Here is a 16,709-nt window from a genome sequence, read left to right as displayed (position 1 = left end):
GTGTAGGACCCACTACTATATATTATTTTTAATATATGTAGCTGTCACTATAACATATATTTTTCTCATTTTTAATACATGATCAACATAGCTGTCACTATAATATTTATAATTTTATTAATGTGTAATATTTGATGTTATAATTTAAATAATTATATATCGATTCAAATATACTTAATATATTACAATAAATTCATTTCGTGCATCGCACGGACGAAAATACTAATTTTATTAATATTTTTTACTAAATTAGTAAAACATGATCAACATAGCTGTCACTATAATATTTATAATTTTATTAATATTTTTTACCAAATTAGTGAAACATAGTATTAAATACATACGTTACAAAATCTTTTCTGGTTTTAATTGCCAGCTATATTTTTTACTTAGTTAGGGTGTCGCACCTCGTTTTGTGCTACTATATATTTATGTTATTGTTACTCTTCTAAATCACCCTAACAAAAAAAAACATCTCCTATCTGTTGCAAGAAATGGAACACGGAAATGCCAAATTCTACATGCCTTTTCGTCCAGAAACCTGCTCAGAAAAATTGGTTTGAATACACCAAACCCCATTTTTTTTTACTTGTAACCTGTTTTTTATTATGTTTGATTGTTGTTTTGATCTTGTTTTTTCTGTTCTTGAAACTAATATAAGGTTTGTATATGTTTTCTTGACAGGAAATTCCCAAGTGGTTCAAGTGGTTATGGGGAGATTTTGTAGATGTTATTCCAACAGAGGTGATTCTCAGGAATCGTTTGATGAACACTTGGAGAGTAGGGATAACAAAAATTGGGGAGAGTTTATATTTCAAGAATGGTTGGGCAAATTTCGTGGCGGATAACTCTATCAAAACTGGGGATTACATGGTATTCCGGTTTGATGGTTATGGCCCGTTCGAGGTTCTAGTGCTTGGAGTTGATGACCTAACTGATTGGGATAAGGCGATAATAAGGATGGATGAAGAAGATGAAGAAACACAAACTCAAGGAGAAAGGAAGACTATTTAATTTAGTGATATTATGTTAAATGTTTTCTAGTCTAGCCTAGCCTGCTTGCTAGGCTAGATGTGTTTTATTTGTTTCCTTAATGTTCTGATGGCATTCTAGTTTTGTTCTGCCCAAATTATTAAAATCTATATTATTAATGAAATCATGGTTTTTCACTAAAGAGATTATAAATATTATAAAAGCCTCTTATAAAATTCTAAAGACATAATAATAGGTACGTATGACATATTGTTATCTTTTCTAAAACTTTTTAAGAGAGTGTTGTCCTTCAAAATAAGGGAGAATGATGTTACACTTTTTTTTTTTTTTTTTTTTTTTGTAAACTATTTATGTTAGAGAAACATAGAACGGATAGAAGTGAGTCATTTACCTCTTCTAGAATTTTTTATTACATTATTAACATAGCTGTCACTATAATATTTATAATTTTATGATTTTTTTTACTAAATTAGAGAAACATATATAGTAATACATGGTTGTGGTTATGTTGTCTGGTACCTTTTATAATTTTTTATAATTAGAGAAAGTGTCTTTTTAACTTCTGCAAATGATGTTTTTTGTGAGCCCAAGGAGAGAGAGAGAAAAAACGAAAAAAGCTAGATGTCGTGCGTGTTTCGTGCACAGCAAACGCCCAGCCGGGCGCGTACGCGCTGGCACATTATACCATTTTTTTTTAGGCATTAGATGCATCAGTTTTTTTTTTTTTTTCTTGTTCTCTTTCTTTCATCTCTCTCCTACCACGATCATTAAAAACCGTGAAAAAGTTAAACTTGTATGGATCGATGCTCTTACATTAGAAAAACATAATAGTGGTCCATTTACCGTTTGTAGATTTTCCTATAATACATTATTAGCCCAACTGTCACAATAATATTTATAAATTTATTAATTTTTTTACTAAATTAGAAATGAATAGTCATAAACACGACACAATATGTTTTCTAGAAATTTCTAAGAGCGTATTAAACTTTTGACCACCTACGATGTTACACCCTATTTTGTACTATATATATTTATGTTGTTACTCTTCTAAATCACCCAAACAAAAACCATCTCCGATCTGTTGTTAACGTTGGAAATGACTGCCTCAAAAAAATTCAGATTCTGCATGCGTTTTTGTCCACTAACCTACACAGAAAAAATGGTTTGTATACTATACACTAAACCCCAATGCAATTTTATACTTAGCTTGTAAATTGAATAATCAAAAGGTGTTTAATTATTAGTGCTAGTTTCGTGTATTAGTGATCCAGATTAGTGAAATCATAATTAAAAAGAAAAATAAAAAATTACTGAAATTAATCATTTCAGCACCCATACACAGGTAATGCAGCAAAGTCAAGAAGCTATTATGTGTTAGTGCTAGTTAATGTTTTTTTGCCATTACCTATAATCTGTCACTCAAAAACAAATTGAACGGAACCATGGTAGCGGGCCTAGTTATATTAATGTTTGCTAATGTCACCCACATATACTTGTGTCCTTTAATGTTATGATGACATAGTGCTAGGTATAACAGATGAAACTATTTTGTTTGCTGATCGATACATACATTTACTAGATGCTTTACAACTCCCCAGAATGTTGAGTTGGCTTTTGCCATTTTTAAGCACCATTACACAAAAGTAATGGATTGTGGACCACATTCTTCTATGGGAAACTTGATTTTGAAATTGTATTATTTAATCCCTTTTATGCTTTTAGTCTTCAATGTCACAAGAAGAAGAAGAAGAAGAAGAAGCTCCGATCTGTTCTTGGACATGGCTGGCTCAGTAACAACTTTCAGATTCTGCAAGCATTTTGGTCCAGAAACCAGCTCACAAAAATTGGTTTGTATACATGAAACCCCGTTTTTATTCCGTTCATGTTAGATTATATTTATATCTAATAGTTCGATCAAGAATGTTGCCTGTTTTTATGTGTGTTTAGTTGTTGTTTAGATCTTGCTTTCCTGTATTGATCTAGGATTTTCTCATTAATTTGTTTATACAATCGGACATTTTCCCTAATAGGAAATCCCCATCTCGTTTAAGGAATCTGTGGGAGGAGTTGTTCCAAAAAAGATAATTCTTAGGAATTGTTTTAAGAAAGTTTGGAGCATGGAGATGACAGAAACGGAAGATGGTTTGTGTTTTCAAAACAATTGGGCAAAATTTGTGGAAGATAACTCTATCACAAATGGAGATTGCTTGGTTTTCTCCTATTGTGGTTATAGCCTGTTTGACTTTGTCTTATTTGACCAATTTGGATGTGAGAAGATAGTAGTGAAAGATGCACAGCCCCAAGTAAAAAAAGAGGTGAAAGAAGAAGATGAAGATGATGATGTTGTTGTTAATGATGATGACAACAACGATAATGACGATGGTGACAGTGACGATGAAGGTGATGATAGTAATTTTGTTAATGACGAGGATAAGAATGAAGAAGAGGATGATGGTGGCAGTGGTGATGATGAAGATGATAGTGATTTTGTTATCAAGGAGGTTAAGAATGAAGTAGAGGAAGATGATGAAGAAGTAAAGGCACACATGTTGGGGTTTACAAAGTCTAAACAAAAAAGAAACAATTCTTGTAAGCTACTTTTGGTTCTTGATTCTTGATTTTCCATATATGTTATATGTTTTATATGTTTTTGAAATAATAGTTTTTTTTAGGTGGATTCAAGAAATGTTCGGGTGCAGGCGAGGGAAGTTCTAGCAAGAAAAACAAGAATGTTTTTGACCATTTTGGAATTGAACTTTTCTCGTCAGGGCAATACATTCAGCCTAACAACCCTTATTTCGTGACAAAACTAGGACCAAAAAACCGCAGTGCTTTGGTAATAATTCCAAACATTTCTTGTCAATGAGAAGTAAAAGATTGTAGAAATATATAATTTCTTGTCTATCTTGATTATAATCATGTGTTTTTCAATATTTTTGCAGTATATACCAATGCATGTTATTAAGGACCACAATATTGCATTGCCTCCAACTTTAATCCTCCGAGACACAAGAGGCCAAGAATGGAAATCAAAGGTTAAGATTTGGAGGGATGGGAGGACATGGGTGAGTGAAGGATGGCAAAGTCTATGCAAATTGAACCTTGTTGACAAAGATGACATCTGCATTTGTGAATTTGTGCATCCAAACACAAATGACATGTTATTACAAGTCACTATTGTTCGAGGACAGACCACAAAGAACATGGAGTAAAAATCACCTTTAATTATTGCTGATTAATATTTTCTTATCTAACCCAGATGTAATTATGACCTTAGAGTAACCCCAATTGGAGATCTTGAATGGTATTTGGTATAGTAAAAATCTCGTGTCTTGATTTTAAACTAATGTAGAAGCTAATTTTTTGTTGAATTTTCCTATTGCACTAATGTAGAAGCTAATTTTTTGTTGAATTTTCCTATTGCACGTGAAGGGTTTTTGTCAGAGAAAAACAAAAAAAAAAACAGGCGCTTAAGCGCACAGTGGATTCGGGTCTAGAATACAAATTTACATACTGAAATGTTCACAATTTAAATTGTAAACATTTAGTATGTAAATTGTGTATATTCAGTATGTAAATTATGTATTTTTAAATTTGGGTCACCTTGCAAGGTAGATCCAAGTTCACAGCATAATTTGCCTTTAAACATTTTGGAGACTTTCAAGTTGGGACTAAAGAACAGATTTGGGTGTATGCCATGTTTGCAAAATTAGCCCAACAAGGTATGTGAATTGGGGCTTTTACTTGTTCGACAAGCCATATATTATCTCCCATCAAGTGGCAATTTATATCGTGGACCAAGGTTTACAGTGCACTGTGAATTTTGGTCTAATACTTAGAATTTGACTTCATATATGTATAAAATTTATATTCATAATACACATACACATAAACACAATATAATGAAGACACATAAACACTGAACATAAAATCACAGAATTCATATTTATAATGTACAAAATTAGTGTTCATAATACACAAAATTCTTGTTCATTATATCATATTTATATGTATGTGTAATTATGTATTATGAATATAAATTTTATGCATTATAAACATGAATTCGATACATTATTAAATTAAATTATGTGTATGGACACTGTGGACCCTGGTCCACAATATAACGATTTCCATCTAAGTCCAATTCCATTTATATATGGAAATGACTTGCATTTAATATGCACAATAGTTTCCTTTATAAAATTTATTAATTCTTTTACTAAATTAATTAACTTAATAATTGGTACATTATGGTACTCGTATCTTTTAATTTCTTAAATTTCCAAAGAACCAATTGTACTTTTGACTCACCTAGGGTGCTGCACCTCAATTTCTTCAATATATATATTAGAAAAATATAGTAGTGGATCTCATACGTTCTCTAGAATTGTTAAATACATTATTAACAGATGTGTTAATAACGAGTACCATTATCATCTTCATCATCACCACTACCACCATCATCCTCTTCTTCATTCTTATCCTCGTCGTTAACAAAATTACTATCATCACCTTCATCATCACTGTCACCATCGTCATTATCGTTGTTGTCATCATCATTAACAACAACATCATCATCTTCATCTTCTTCTTTCACCTCTTTTTTTACTTGGGGTTGTGCATCTTTCATTACTATCTTCTCACATCCAAATTGGTCGAATAAGACAAAGTCAAACAGGCTATAACCACAATAGGAGAAAACCAAGCAATCTCCATTTGTGATAGAGTTATCTTCCACAAATGTTGCCCAATTGTTCTGAAAGCACAAACCATCTCCAGTTTTTGTCATCTCCATGCTCCAAACTTTCTTAAAACAATTCCTAAGCATTACCTTTTTTGAAACAACTCCTCCCACAGATTCCTTAAACGAGATGGGAATTTCCTATTAGGGAAAATGTCCGATTAGATAAGCAAATTAATGAAAAAATCCTAGATCAGTTTCAAGACAGGAAAGCAAGATCTAAACAACTAAATACAGTACACATAAAACCAGGCAACATTCTTGATCAATTACTTTTGTGTAATGGTGCTTCAAAATGGCAAAAGACAACTCATTCTGGGGAGTTGTAAAACATCATGTAAATGTATCAATCAGCAAACAAAACAGTTTCAGCTGTTATACCTAGCACTATGTCACCATATATAACATTAAGGGCATAAGCATATCTGGGTTACATAGCAAACATTAATATAACCAGGTCGATTAGCATGGATAGTTCAATTGGTTTCTGAGTGACAGATTGTGGGTAATGACAAAAAATAAAAAATAAAAAATAAAAAAAATAAAAAAAAAACATTAACTAGCACTAAACATTATAGCTTATTTACTTTGCTGCATTACCTGTGTATGGGTGCTGAATTGATTAATTTCAGTAATTTTTGTATTTTTCTTTTTAATTATGATTTCACTAATCTGGATCACTAATACGTGAAATTAGCCCTAATAATTCAGTTTGTAGCCTTTCAAGTTGGGAGAGAAGAACAGATTTGTGTATATGGGCAAATTATGTTGTGCATCCGTATGCACCATGCATGGTGCATACGGATGCAAAAACGACGTTGTTTTAATAAAACGTGCGTCTCCTCTTAAAAAAAAAATCTTCGATTTGCAGCAACAACATATGAACTATAATTCATAATCGATGAACTATAATTCCATAATCAATGAACTATAATTCCAGAATCTAATCTATGAACTAAAAATTCCAGAATGAATGAACTAACAGGGCGTTTGGTTGGAGGGGGGGAATTATGTGGGAAAGGAATTGTAATTCCATGGGAGTTGAATTACTGGGAATAAAGTGAGAATTTAAATTCCAGTGTTTGGTTGACAGGAATAGAATTACTGGGAATTTCAATTCCAATGTTTGGTATACATGGGAATTGAAAGGGAATAAGTAGTATAAAGTCAAAAATGTCCATTATTATTGTTAGACATTAATTTTAGGTTAAAAAGGGAAGAGATAATTTTGACTCATCACTATCTTTTTTTTCCCAGGAATTAAAATACCAGGGGGGGACATGGGATTTTAATTCCATAAAAATGGGGGAATTGCAATTCCCTCCAACCAAACTACGAAATTTAATGGCTTTTGGAATTATGTGGGAATTAAGTGGGAAGGGAATTTAAAATCCCTCCAACCAAACGCCCTGTTAAAATTCCATAATCTATTAACTAAAATTTCATAATCGATGAACTACAATTCCAGAATCGATGAACTATAATTCCATAATCAATGAACTATAATTCCATAATCTATGAACTAAAATTCCAAAATAAATGAACAATATAATGTTGTTGCAGGGAAATGGGAATCGAACCTGGATTTTTTTTAAAAGGGAAACGCGCATTTTTTTAATAAAACGACGTCGTTTTGGCATCCGTATGCACCATGCATGGTGCATACGGATGCACAGCATAACTATTGGTGTATATGCCATATTTGCAAAATTAGCCCAACAAGGTATGTGAATTGGAGCTTTTACTTGTTCCACAGCCCATATATTATCCCCCATCAAGTCTATCAAGCCCAATTCCATTTATATCAATCGTTATACCCTACACCACGGCGCACATAGTACTGTGCGCCGCGCGCGCGCCTCCCAAAACGACGTCGTTTTGGGAGGCGTGGTAGGAAGTTGCTGGGATTATGTGTATTTGTTCACACAGTTATGTGTATTTGTTCATACAGTTATGTGTATTGGTTCATACAGTTATGTACATTTTTTATACAATTATGTACATTCTTTTTATACAATTATGTACATCCGAATCAGAAAATTTGTGTGTATTATGTTAATAGTTGATGTGTATTATGTTAAAAGTTTATGTTTATTATGTATTATGTTAGATTATGTGTATTATCTTTTAAAAAGAGTATGTATAGTTTGTTATATAATTATGTACATTCATGTATACAATTATGTGTATTCCAGTATAACATTATGTACATTCTTGAACAGCGGGTTTTTTTTTAAAGAAAAAACTACTGCCATTCACTGGGGCGGAAAATTTCAAAAAAAATAAAATAAAATTAAAACGACGTCGTTTTGCATCTGAGCGCATAGTGCAACGCGCGCCGTGGTGTAGAATATAAATTGCCCATTTATATATGGAAGTGACTTGCATTTAATATGCTCAAAAATTTCCTTTATAAAATTTATTAGAGAGTATTATTCTCGTCACATAATCTGATTTCGTTCAAAGAAGCAAAAAAAAAAAAGTAAAAAAAATTGTGGCCACACTTTAGTAAAAAGTGGAAATGTGATATCTTTGCATAATTATGCATGAATGAATTATTCACCTTTCTTTTAAAGTTCCTCGCCTCAAAGATCCATATTTAGACTTATTAACAATATTTTGGAGGGATAAATTATGATAATTTGGTCTCTTAGGTGAAAAGGGACCAGCAAAATTATGCATGAATGAATGAAGAACAATTGCTGTTAAATACCTTGTGGTTGAGCGACATAATTGTAACTCTTTTAAATAGGAAGTCAGAGGTTTAGACCTTACAATACTACATTGTAACAGAATGAATAGTACTTAAAAAAAAAAAAAAAAAAAAAAAAAAAAAAAAAAAAAACCTACAAAGTTGCCTCATTTAAAGTATGAATTGACGTATCACCTCCATCCTTAAAATAATCACTCATTCTTTTTTTTTTTTTAAAGACAAATAATGACTCATTCCTAGTAGTACGATTTAATTTTAATACAAGGCATATCATGGTCTTTTATTTTACTTGATTAAAATTTTCAAATCAACTTGACATGTTAGATAAACTTTACTGATAAAATATACATATATTGAGATTAGTCTTACACTTATAGTACATGATGTTAATTAATTGATCGAGAAGATCAATAATCCGATCAAAACAATATACATATATGTCATTATTTATTTGGCAATCCAAATAATAAGACAAATTCAAAATCAAATTATATGTTTAAACATGCCTGTCTTTTTTTTTTTCTTTTTTGTTTTTAAAGTGAAAATTTTCTTGATTTTCCGTGGAGAAATATCCGATGAATTATCATATAATTTGCAGACCGATCAACATGCTAAGGTGAAGAGGCAAACTCACATGGAGAAGCACATGCTCTGTGCAAACGTAATTCTATCACTTAACTATTCCCATGTCACATTTTTCTAATTATTTTGATATCTCCTGCCTTGTCACCCTCTGTCTATTTCGTTAACCAATGGGATTTAAATTTTATTAAAAAAAAAAATTAGCTTGAGTAATTAATCCAATCATATAGTCCTCTTGCAATTGTTATACTATAGATCAGGGTTCATTTTGGTTTGTGGATCCTAATTCCAAAATTATGTGTCTATAGTTGATATATTATCTACCTGTAATTAATAATCTATGTGTCTGTAAATAAATTGAAGACACATAACATGTTAAGGACATATCAGACACATAAAATGATAACTGCAAACACATAAACGATTAATTACAGATACATAATAAATTAACTGCAAACACATAATTTAATCCATGGCATAATTATTTGTCCTCTTATTGGGACCCAATTTTAAATTGTGCCCATCAATAGTCAAGATGTAAGCAGATTTAGTCCTTACTTGAATAGAGTGGCAAATTTGATTCCTAAATGTGCTTGCTATATAAATTACTTTTTATGTGGGGATTGTGGACTATTACATAAAAATAGAGTTTATCCAATGCGCACCTTCAATAATGGCTGCAGATTTTTCTCAGCATCCAAAAAATAATAATAAAAGAAAGAATACATTAAAAAAAAAAAAACTTTTCTATTTTTTATGTAGGCAAGAAATTAAAAGGGAACAAAAGAATATATGTACAAATTAAAAAAGGGAAATGAAAACGCGTTTGATGTAAACATGTGGCAAATTGCAAAAAAAAAAAAAAAAAAAAAAAAAAAAAAAAAAAAAAAAAAAAAAAAAAAAGTGGGGATAAAGTATTGAGTGAAGAAAACATCTTATTGATTCCATGCATAGATTTTTATACAAGAATTATACATAGATAAAAGACAATCATGTAGTTACGGTAACAACCCATCAACCACAGAGACTAGCTCAAAGCCTAAAAAAAAAAAAAAAACAAATAATTGAAACCAACGAACACTAATATTAAACTTTATCGGGACAGATAATTCAAGAGGATAAAGTAAAATTTATTTTCGAGGATAGATCAGAGAGCAGATGCAACCTAAACCAACGTTTGTAGCAAACCATCCATGTGATATCATTGAATGCACTATTTTATAATTTAATTTGTAGTGTTTGTTTACTTGATTGAATTGAATAATGTTGTGTCGTTGAATTGTGTTCATGTGGACAACAGGTTACTTAGGATCCAACTAACAATCTATCCTTTTTCCCATTCTTTCAAATATATATATGAAATGACTACAGACACAACCTATTACCTAATGTCTGGTTTTGGCAAAATGATTGATCCATGACATTGATTGGCATGCATTCATTATTAATGGTAGGAATGCAAGTAATATTCTGAATAGCGAGTAGGTGAAGTATGATTCTCGTATCTAAAAATCACGACTTTAATTCTTGTTAACATCTTTTCAGTCGAGTCCGTTGTATAGAATTTTTCGACTTAATTAACCTAATTGTAATATTAATTGTTCATAAATTCGCTAATATCATTACGAGATGTCAGAATTGCATCGAATAACGAAAAATTTAATAGAAATGATTGACATCTCTTAAACAAGACAAATATACGTAATATGTGTAGTGATCTCATTGGCTAATAAAAATGTGCCAAAATAAGGTGTATCGATTTTAGTGGTTAGCTTATCAAATAGTGACACTTCATGTGGGATTTACCCTACTTGAAGGTCATGTAGTAATGACATTATATATTCTTGAATTGTTTATAAAATTCATCATTGTATTAAATAAAATTTGAGTTTGATGCTTTACAGTTTACAACTACTAGGTCCTTATTAATAAACATCAATAGTATTCAGCCATTAGAGCATCCCAATAGATTAACTAAATAGCGATATCAAATTTTATTGTCGCTCTCTACTTGACATTGTTACAGGCATTTTGAATATTTTGTAGCATTTTATAAAAGTGAAAAGTGAAGTTTTTTTAAAAGAAACAAAATGCAACTAGTGAGCCACACACATGCACCCAACATGTCCTCACTAGCAGCAAAGGTTATGGAAGTTATTCCGCCTAAATTCATGTAATTAGTATTTTTTGTCTATTGTATTAAAAAAAAAACTTGATATGATTTTATAAAAATAATAATTAAAAATCATTCATATCACTTAGCTTATGGGTTATCATTTAAAACAATACTCCATAATAATAATAATAATAATAATAATAATAATAATAATAATAATAATAATAATAATAATAATATTAATAATAATATTAATAATAATAAAATAATAATAATAATAATAATAATAATAATAATAATAATAATAATAATAATAATAAACAAACAAATTGTGACAAAAACAAACGTGTTATCTCTAGTTGTCGTCTTCCTCTTTTTTGTGCTATTTTACTATTTTAATTTCTTAACCCAAACTATTTTAATTTCTTGAAATTACTAACTTTTACTCCCTGTAAAATAATTTATATTCATTTAATTTCAGAAATCAAAAAAAAAAAAAAAAAAAAAGTAAAATTTGCCACTTGTTCAATGTTCATAGAATAATGTGGAGCCTATTTTCACCATACCTTAAAAATATGCAGTGTAAGGATGTTCTCATCAATTATGTGGTCCTGTGTAATGTGTATATACATAACGATACTCAAAAAGTCATAATGAATGTGATATATGATGGATGGGTATAGGTGACAAAATACATTTCGTACTTAGCCTAACCTCCAAATCTCTCTGATTTTAATTTAATGAATAATTGACTTGTCACCTTCAATTCTATGAGTTAGTCTATATTCATATGTGAAACCAAACTTATCTTTAAAAAAAAAAAAAGGGGGGGGGGGGGGGGGGGGGGGGGGCTTAATATCTTATAAGTATATTAAATTTTGATTAATTTAGAGCCAATTTACAATAAAATTATTTATGGATTGTGAATTAGATAACATTGACTGCAGTGAAGTCATGGGTTCGATCCTCAGTGGAGACAGTGTTGACCATTTATGCTTCAATAGATTTACATTGTTGAATAACATTTTCGATGAATTGATAGTCGATAACCAAATAGAGAATTATGGCGTATAGTAGTCAAATAAAATAGTTGGCTTGTTACACATTAATAAAGAGTTTGTACAATAATCCAATATAAAAAGAAATAAAAACAATAATGAGTGTTTGTGAATAAATATTAACTAATGATTATAAATAAATAAATAAATAAAAAGAATAAGCATGACTCATTAAAATGATATATATATATATATATATATATATATATATATATATATATTACCATCTATCTATATATATATATATAAAAGTAAAATTCTCCTATGTAATTTTCCCGCTCAAACTTTTATAGTCAAATTAATGAAATGTTTTATTGGTCAAATTAATAAAACTTATTTGGTAAGCAAATGTAAAATGGAAATGTTATAAAAGCTATTAATTGGTAATATTATGCAATACCAATATACCATTGTGAAATCCAGTCAATATAAATTGAAAAAAGGAAATTGATATTATTAATTGATTGAAAATATAAAAGGATTCTAATGAAAAAAAGGAAACAGAAATTAGGCAAATTGATTGAAAATATAAAAAGAAATTAATTCTCACATTCTCTATCTCTACCTATAAATACAATGGATTAGTGACTAGAAAAATTATAACTCTTCCTTTTTGTACTAGGGTGAGTTCTGTATTGTGTCTTTCATTTTTCAATGGCATAATTCTTAATTTCTGTTCTTATTTCTTTTCTACATCTTTTGCAAATATTGCAGGATACAAATATAGAGACAATTGAAATGGTTCTGAGCAACTATTTACATGCATTAAGGAGAGGTGTGCCCACATTGTAGAAGGTACGCACAATAACTGGATAAACTAGAATGATGTTAGGCATTGATAATTACAACGAATTTATAAATTTACATGTAATATGCATTATTATTATATAATAGTTGACACTACATTTATTTTTTTAAATTATTTCTCTTTTATTTTTTTCTATATTTATTTTAATAATAATATAATTGTCTAATTGTTGTAGCAGGAAGTCACAACGAAATTGTTGGTAGTCAACTTCATCCTACACTCATTTGGAATAGAATCAATGTTGGAGTGCTCCGTGTTGTTAATCTTCCAGAGGCAAGAGGTTCTGAAACAATAAATTCTATAGAGTGTATAGTCCATGATAAAGAGTTTTTTTTTTTTTTTTTTTTTTTTTTTTTTGGTACTATGATCTTAATTTTAATAGTTTGTATTTCAAAACTTTTAGTTTATGCATATGGTTGTTTTACAACATTTTCTTTTTACACTACAAATTCATGGTACTTTTCTACATATGCATATTTTTCGAAAGAATGTGATTCAAATAATGATGGATATGTTAATAGCTCTAAAGATTGTATAGTTATTCCAACATTTAACTTCACTTATAATTTTATATTTTGTTATTGTTATGTAATAGGCATTTCTCACTTCTCAATTAGATCGAATATGCTTCTGGTTTTGAGAATTTTGGGTAATATTTACATTAATTTACTACTACTCTGCACTATGAATCATTTACGAAATAGAATCACACAGACTTTTATGAATCATTTACGAAATAGAATCAAATTTACGGACGTGGTTACATTTTTGCTAATTTTTTGTTAAGAGTTTTCCAATTTGTATAATTTAACAATTTAATCATATAACTTAATAAAACTTATTCTGTAACCAAGTATTTTGTAATATTTACGGTGTGTATATATATATATATATATATATATATATATATATATATATATATATATGTGTGTGTGTGTGTGTGTGTGTGTGTGTGTGTGTGTGTGTGTGTGTGTGTGTGTGCGCGCCTGTGTGGCCTCACGATCAAAATAAATTATAAAATAATTTATGTATAAAATTTTTCGCTCCTTATAATAAAATAATTCAATAAAGATTTATATATAAGAAAATAACCAGTAATATTTACCTTTTAAGTATAATTTATCAATTTAATTACTTTTTATTTGATAAAGATTATTTTCTAACCAAACAATTGGTAATATTTACGATTTATTGAACCAACCTTCATATTTCCGGTCAAATGAGTACACAAGATGAAATATGTTCATTGCGCGAAATCTTAATATTAATTGAGTTGCCAAATTGTATATTGCATAAGAATTATTCATACCATAATATGAATTGTAACCAATTTAATAAATCAAAATATTAACAAGTATGTATGGTAATATTATTTCATATGAACGTAATACCATAATCTATATAAAAGTAAAATCCTCTTACATCATTTTCACGTCCAAACTTGTGTACTAAATTAATTAAATATTTTATATTTTTTAGTCAAATAATTAATAAATCTTATTTGGTAAGCATATGTTTAATGTAAATTAATTAAAATATATTAATTGATAATATTGCATAATTATGGTATTGTAAATGTATTAATTGCTAATCAATTTATAGTAACGTGAATATTATGTATGAGAATAAAATATGAAACACGGATTTGGAAAACGAAAGTGAAATTATGCAAATTGAAAAAGGAAACGTATATTATTAATGGACTGAAAATTATAAAAATCCCTAATTGACTGAATAGAAAAGGAAATGGAAAATGAAACTTATATTATTAATTTATAATTCTCACATTCTCTACCTATAAATACAATCCATTGGTGACAAAAAAATAAATAAATAAAATGGAGAGATGTTTTTTTTAAACCAGAAGTTCAGTTGCTATGTTTTTTCGTATACAAATTTATAATTATAAATTTATATTAATAAATAATTATTAAGACAAGTATAATTTATTTTATATTATGGACACATTATTTTTAATAATTTTGATTTAATAATATTATACCTTAATTATAAAAATTATACCTAATAATCTTAGTATTAAATGTCATACAATAATTACCATAAACAATGTTTAATAATTGACAAATTCTATTAGGCGAAAAAAATTACTATTATAAAATCTTTTGTAATATGGACACATTATTTTTAATTATTTCGATTTAATAATATTATATCTTATTTATAAAAATTCGAAGTAATACATTTAATACTATTGAATATTGATTGACTAAAAATTATCTTAATTATTAAGGTAATTAATAGATATTTATCTTTAAAAAATTCAAATAAATGAATTATACATAGTAGTATGGAATCAATTAGTAGGACAATTATATTATGTAATCTAATTAATAATTTACTTTTTAAAATTATATCCTCTTTTCAATAATTATATATATATATATATATATATATATATATATATATATATATATATATATATATATATATATATATATATATATATATATATATATATATATATATATATATACTTAATGTATAATATTATTGGCATAAAATAAATTATAATTACATTAATATATAATTAATTTTTAATATTAATGGTAATTATTCTAATAATTTTCTTTCCTTCTTTCGTGTAATTATTATGATAATTTTATGGTAATGTGTTTAAATATTGGAAGAGAACAAATATTAGAATTAATATAATTAATGAAATTATTATGGTAATTGCCACAATATTTATTAATTATAATTAATATAACTATTGAAACTAAGAAATATAAGATTTCTTTCCTAAAAATATTTGTGACAATTTCATTAAATTATAATTAATAAAATATGAAATATAATTAAAGAAATGAAAGTATAAAATTAACAAAACATGAATATTTATAATTTTACATACAATTATACACTATAATAATCCCTTTCAAAAAATACACTATAATAATCATACAATATTTAAATGTTACATTTTAAATTTCTAAATGTAATTTTTTTAATTATAAATCTATCAATATAAATTATAATTATTGAAATTATAATATAGAACTTTTCTATATACATATTAATAAATATTATGTGTATATACAATGTATTATACAATCATATAAGGAAATGCGTCCGATTAGAGTTTAAATTTATTCATACAAAATTTAGAATTTACATTTTTTTTTTTGATTTCTAAGTACAATTCTCTTAGTTAGTATTCATATTTTTAGAATTATAATATATATGAAATACAATTAGAAATAAATAAATTTAATTATGTGAATTTTTCAATAAATTTATCTAAATATGTACGTGATTAGAGATTATATTAGCCATACAAATTTAAATTTAAATTTTGTATGTTATGAAAATAGAGACTTGACCAAATATATAAAAGTCCAACTATATTATTATATTGTACATTATAATATATTTTCATTGTTTTCTATTTTTAATTTTAAATTCATAAAATAAAAAAAAAAATCGTGCAACGCACGGGTAAAACACAATCGTTATACCCTGCACCACAGCGCGCGCAGCACTGTGCGTCCCCCGCCTCCCAAAACGACGTTGTTTTGGGAGGCGCGGAAGGGAGTTGACGTGATTATGTGTATTTGTTTATATCATTATGTGTATTTATTTATACAATTATGTGTATTTTTTTTATACAGTTAGGTATTGCATCAGGGCGCACAATGCAATGCGCGCCCTGGTGCATGATATAAATTGCCGGTAAA

At 28.2% G+C, this 16,709-nt stretch overlaps 3 protein-coding genes across 3 annotated transcripts; 2 read left to right on the top strand and 1 right to left on the bottom strand.

Annotated features, from left to right (window-relative positions):
• The first annotated feature begins 474 nt into the window (after positions 1-474).
• Positions 475-1,014, top strand: LOC109152728 (B3 domain-containing protein REM21-like). The gene is made up of 2 exons (XM_019300378.1): positions 475-557; positions 685-1,014. The coding sequence occupies exons 1-2, from the start codon at positions 495-497 to the stop codon at positions 1,012-1,014; spliced, it is 393 nt and encodes a 130-aa protein (XP_019155923.1). The 5' UTR covers positions 475-494.
• Positions 1,015-2,582: 1,568 nt separating this feature from the next.
• Positions 2,583-4,367, top strand: LOC109152861 (B3 domain-containing protein At5g60140-like). The gene is made up of 4 exons (XM_019300530.1): positions 2,583-2,843; positions 3,027-3,585; positions 3,669-3,832; positions 3,939-4,367. The coding sequence occupies exons 1-4, from the start codon at positions 2,643-2,645 to the stop codon at positions 4,206-4,208; spliced, it is 1,194 nt and encodes a 397-aa protein (XP_019156075.1). The 5' UTR covers positions 2,583-2,642; the 3' UTR covers positions 4,209-4,367.
• A 1,043-nt stretch (positions 4,368-5,410) lies between these two features.
• Positions 5,411-5,791, bottom strand: LOC109152727 (trigger factor-like). Its single transcript, XM_019300377.1, has one exon. It carries the CDS (start codon positions 5,789-5,791, stop codon positions 5,411-5,413), a length of 381 nt encoding a protein of 126 aa, XP_019155922.1.
• Between the last annotated feature and the right edge of the window lie 10,918 nt (positions 5,792-16,709).

The sequence above is a fragment of the Ipomoea nil genome, unplaced genomic scaffold, assembly GCF_001879475.1.
Source record: "Ipomoea nil cultivar Tokyo-kokei standard unplaced genomic scaffold, Asagao_1.1 scaffold2480, whole genome shotgun sequence".
Classification (NCBI taxonomy): Eukaryota; Viridiplantae; Streptophyta; class Magnoliopsida; order Solanales; family Convolvulaceae; genus Ipomoea; species Ipomoea nil.
This window is presented reverse-complemented; position numbering and strand designations above follow the sequence as displayed.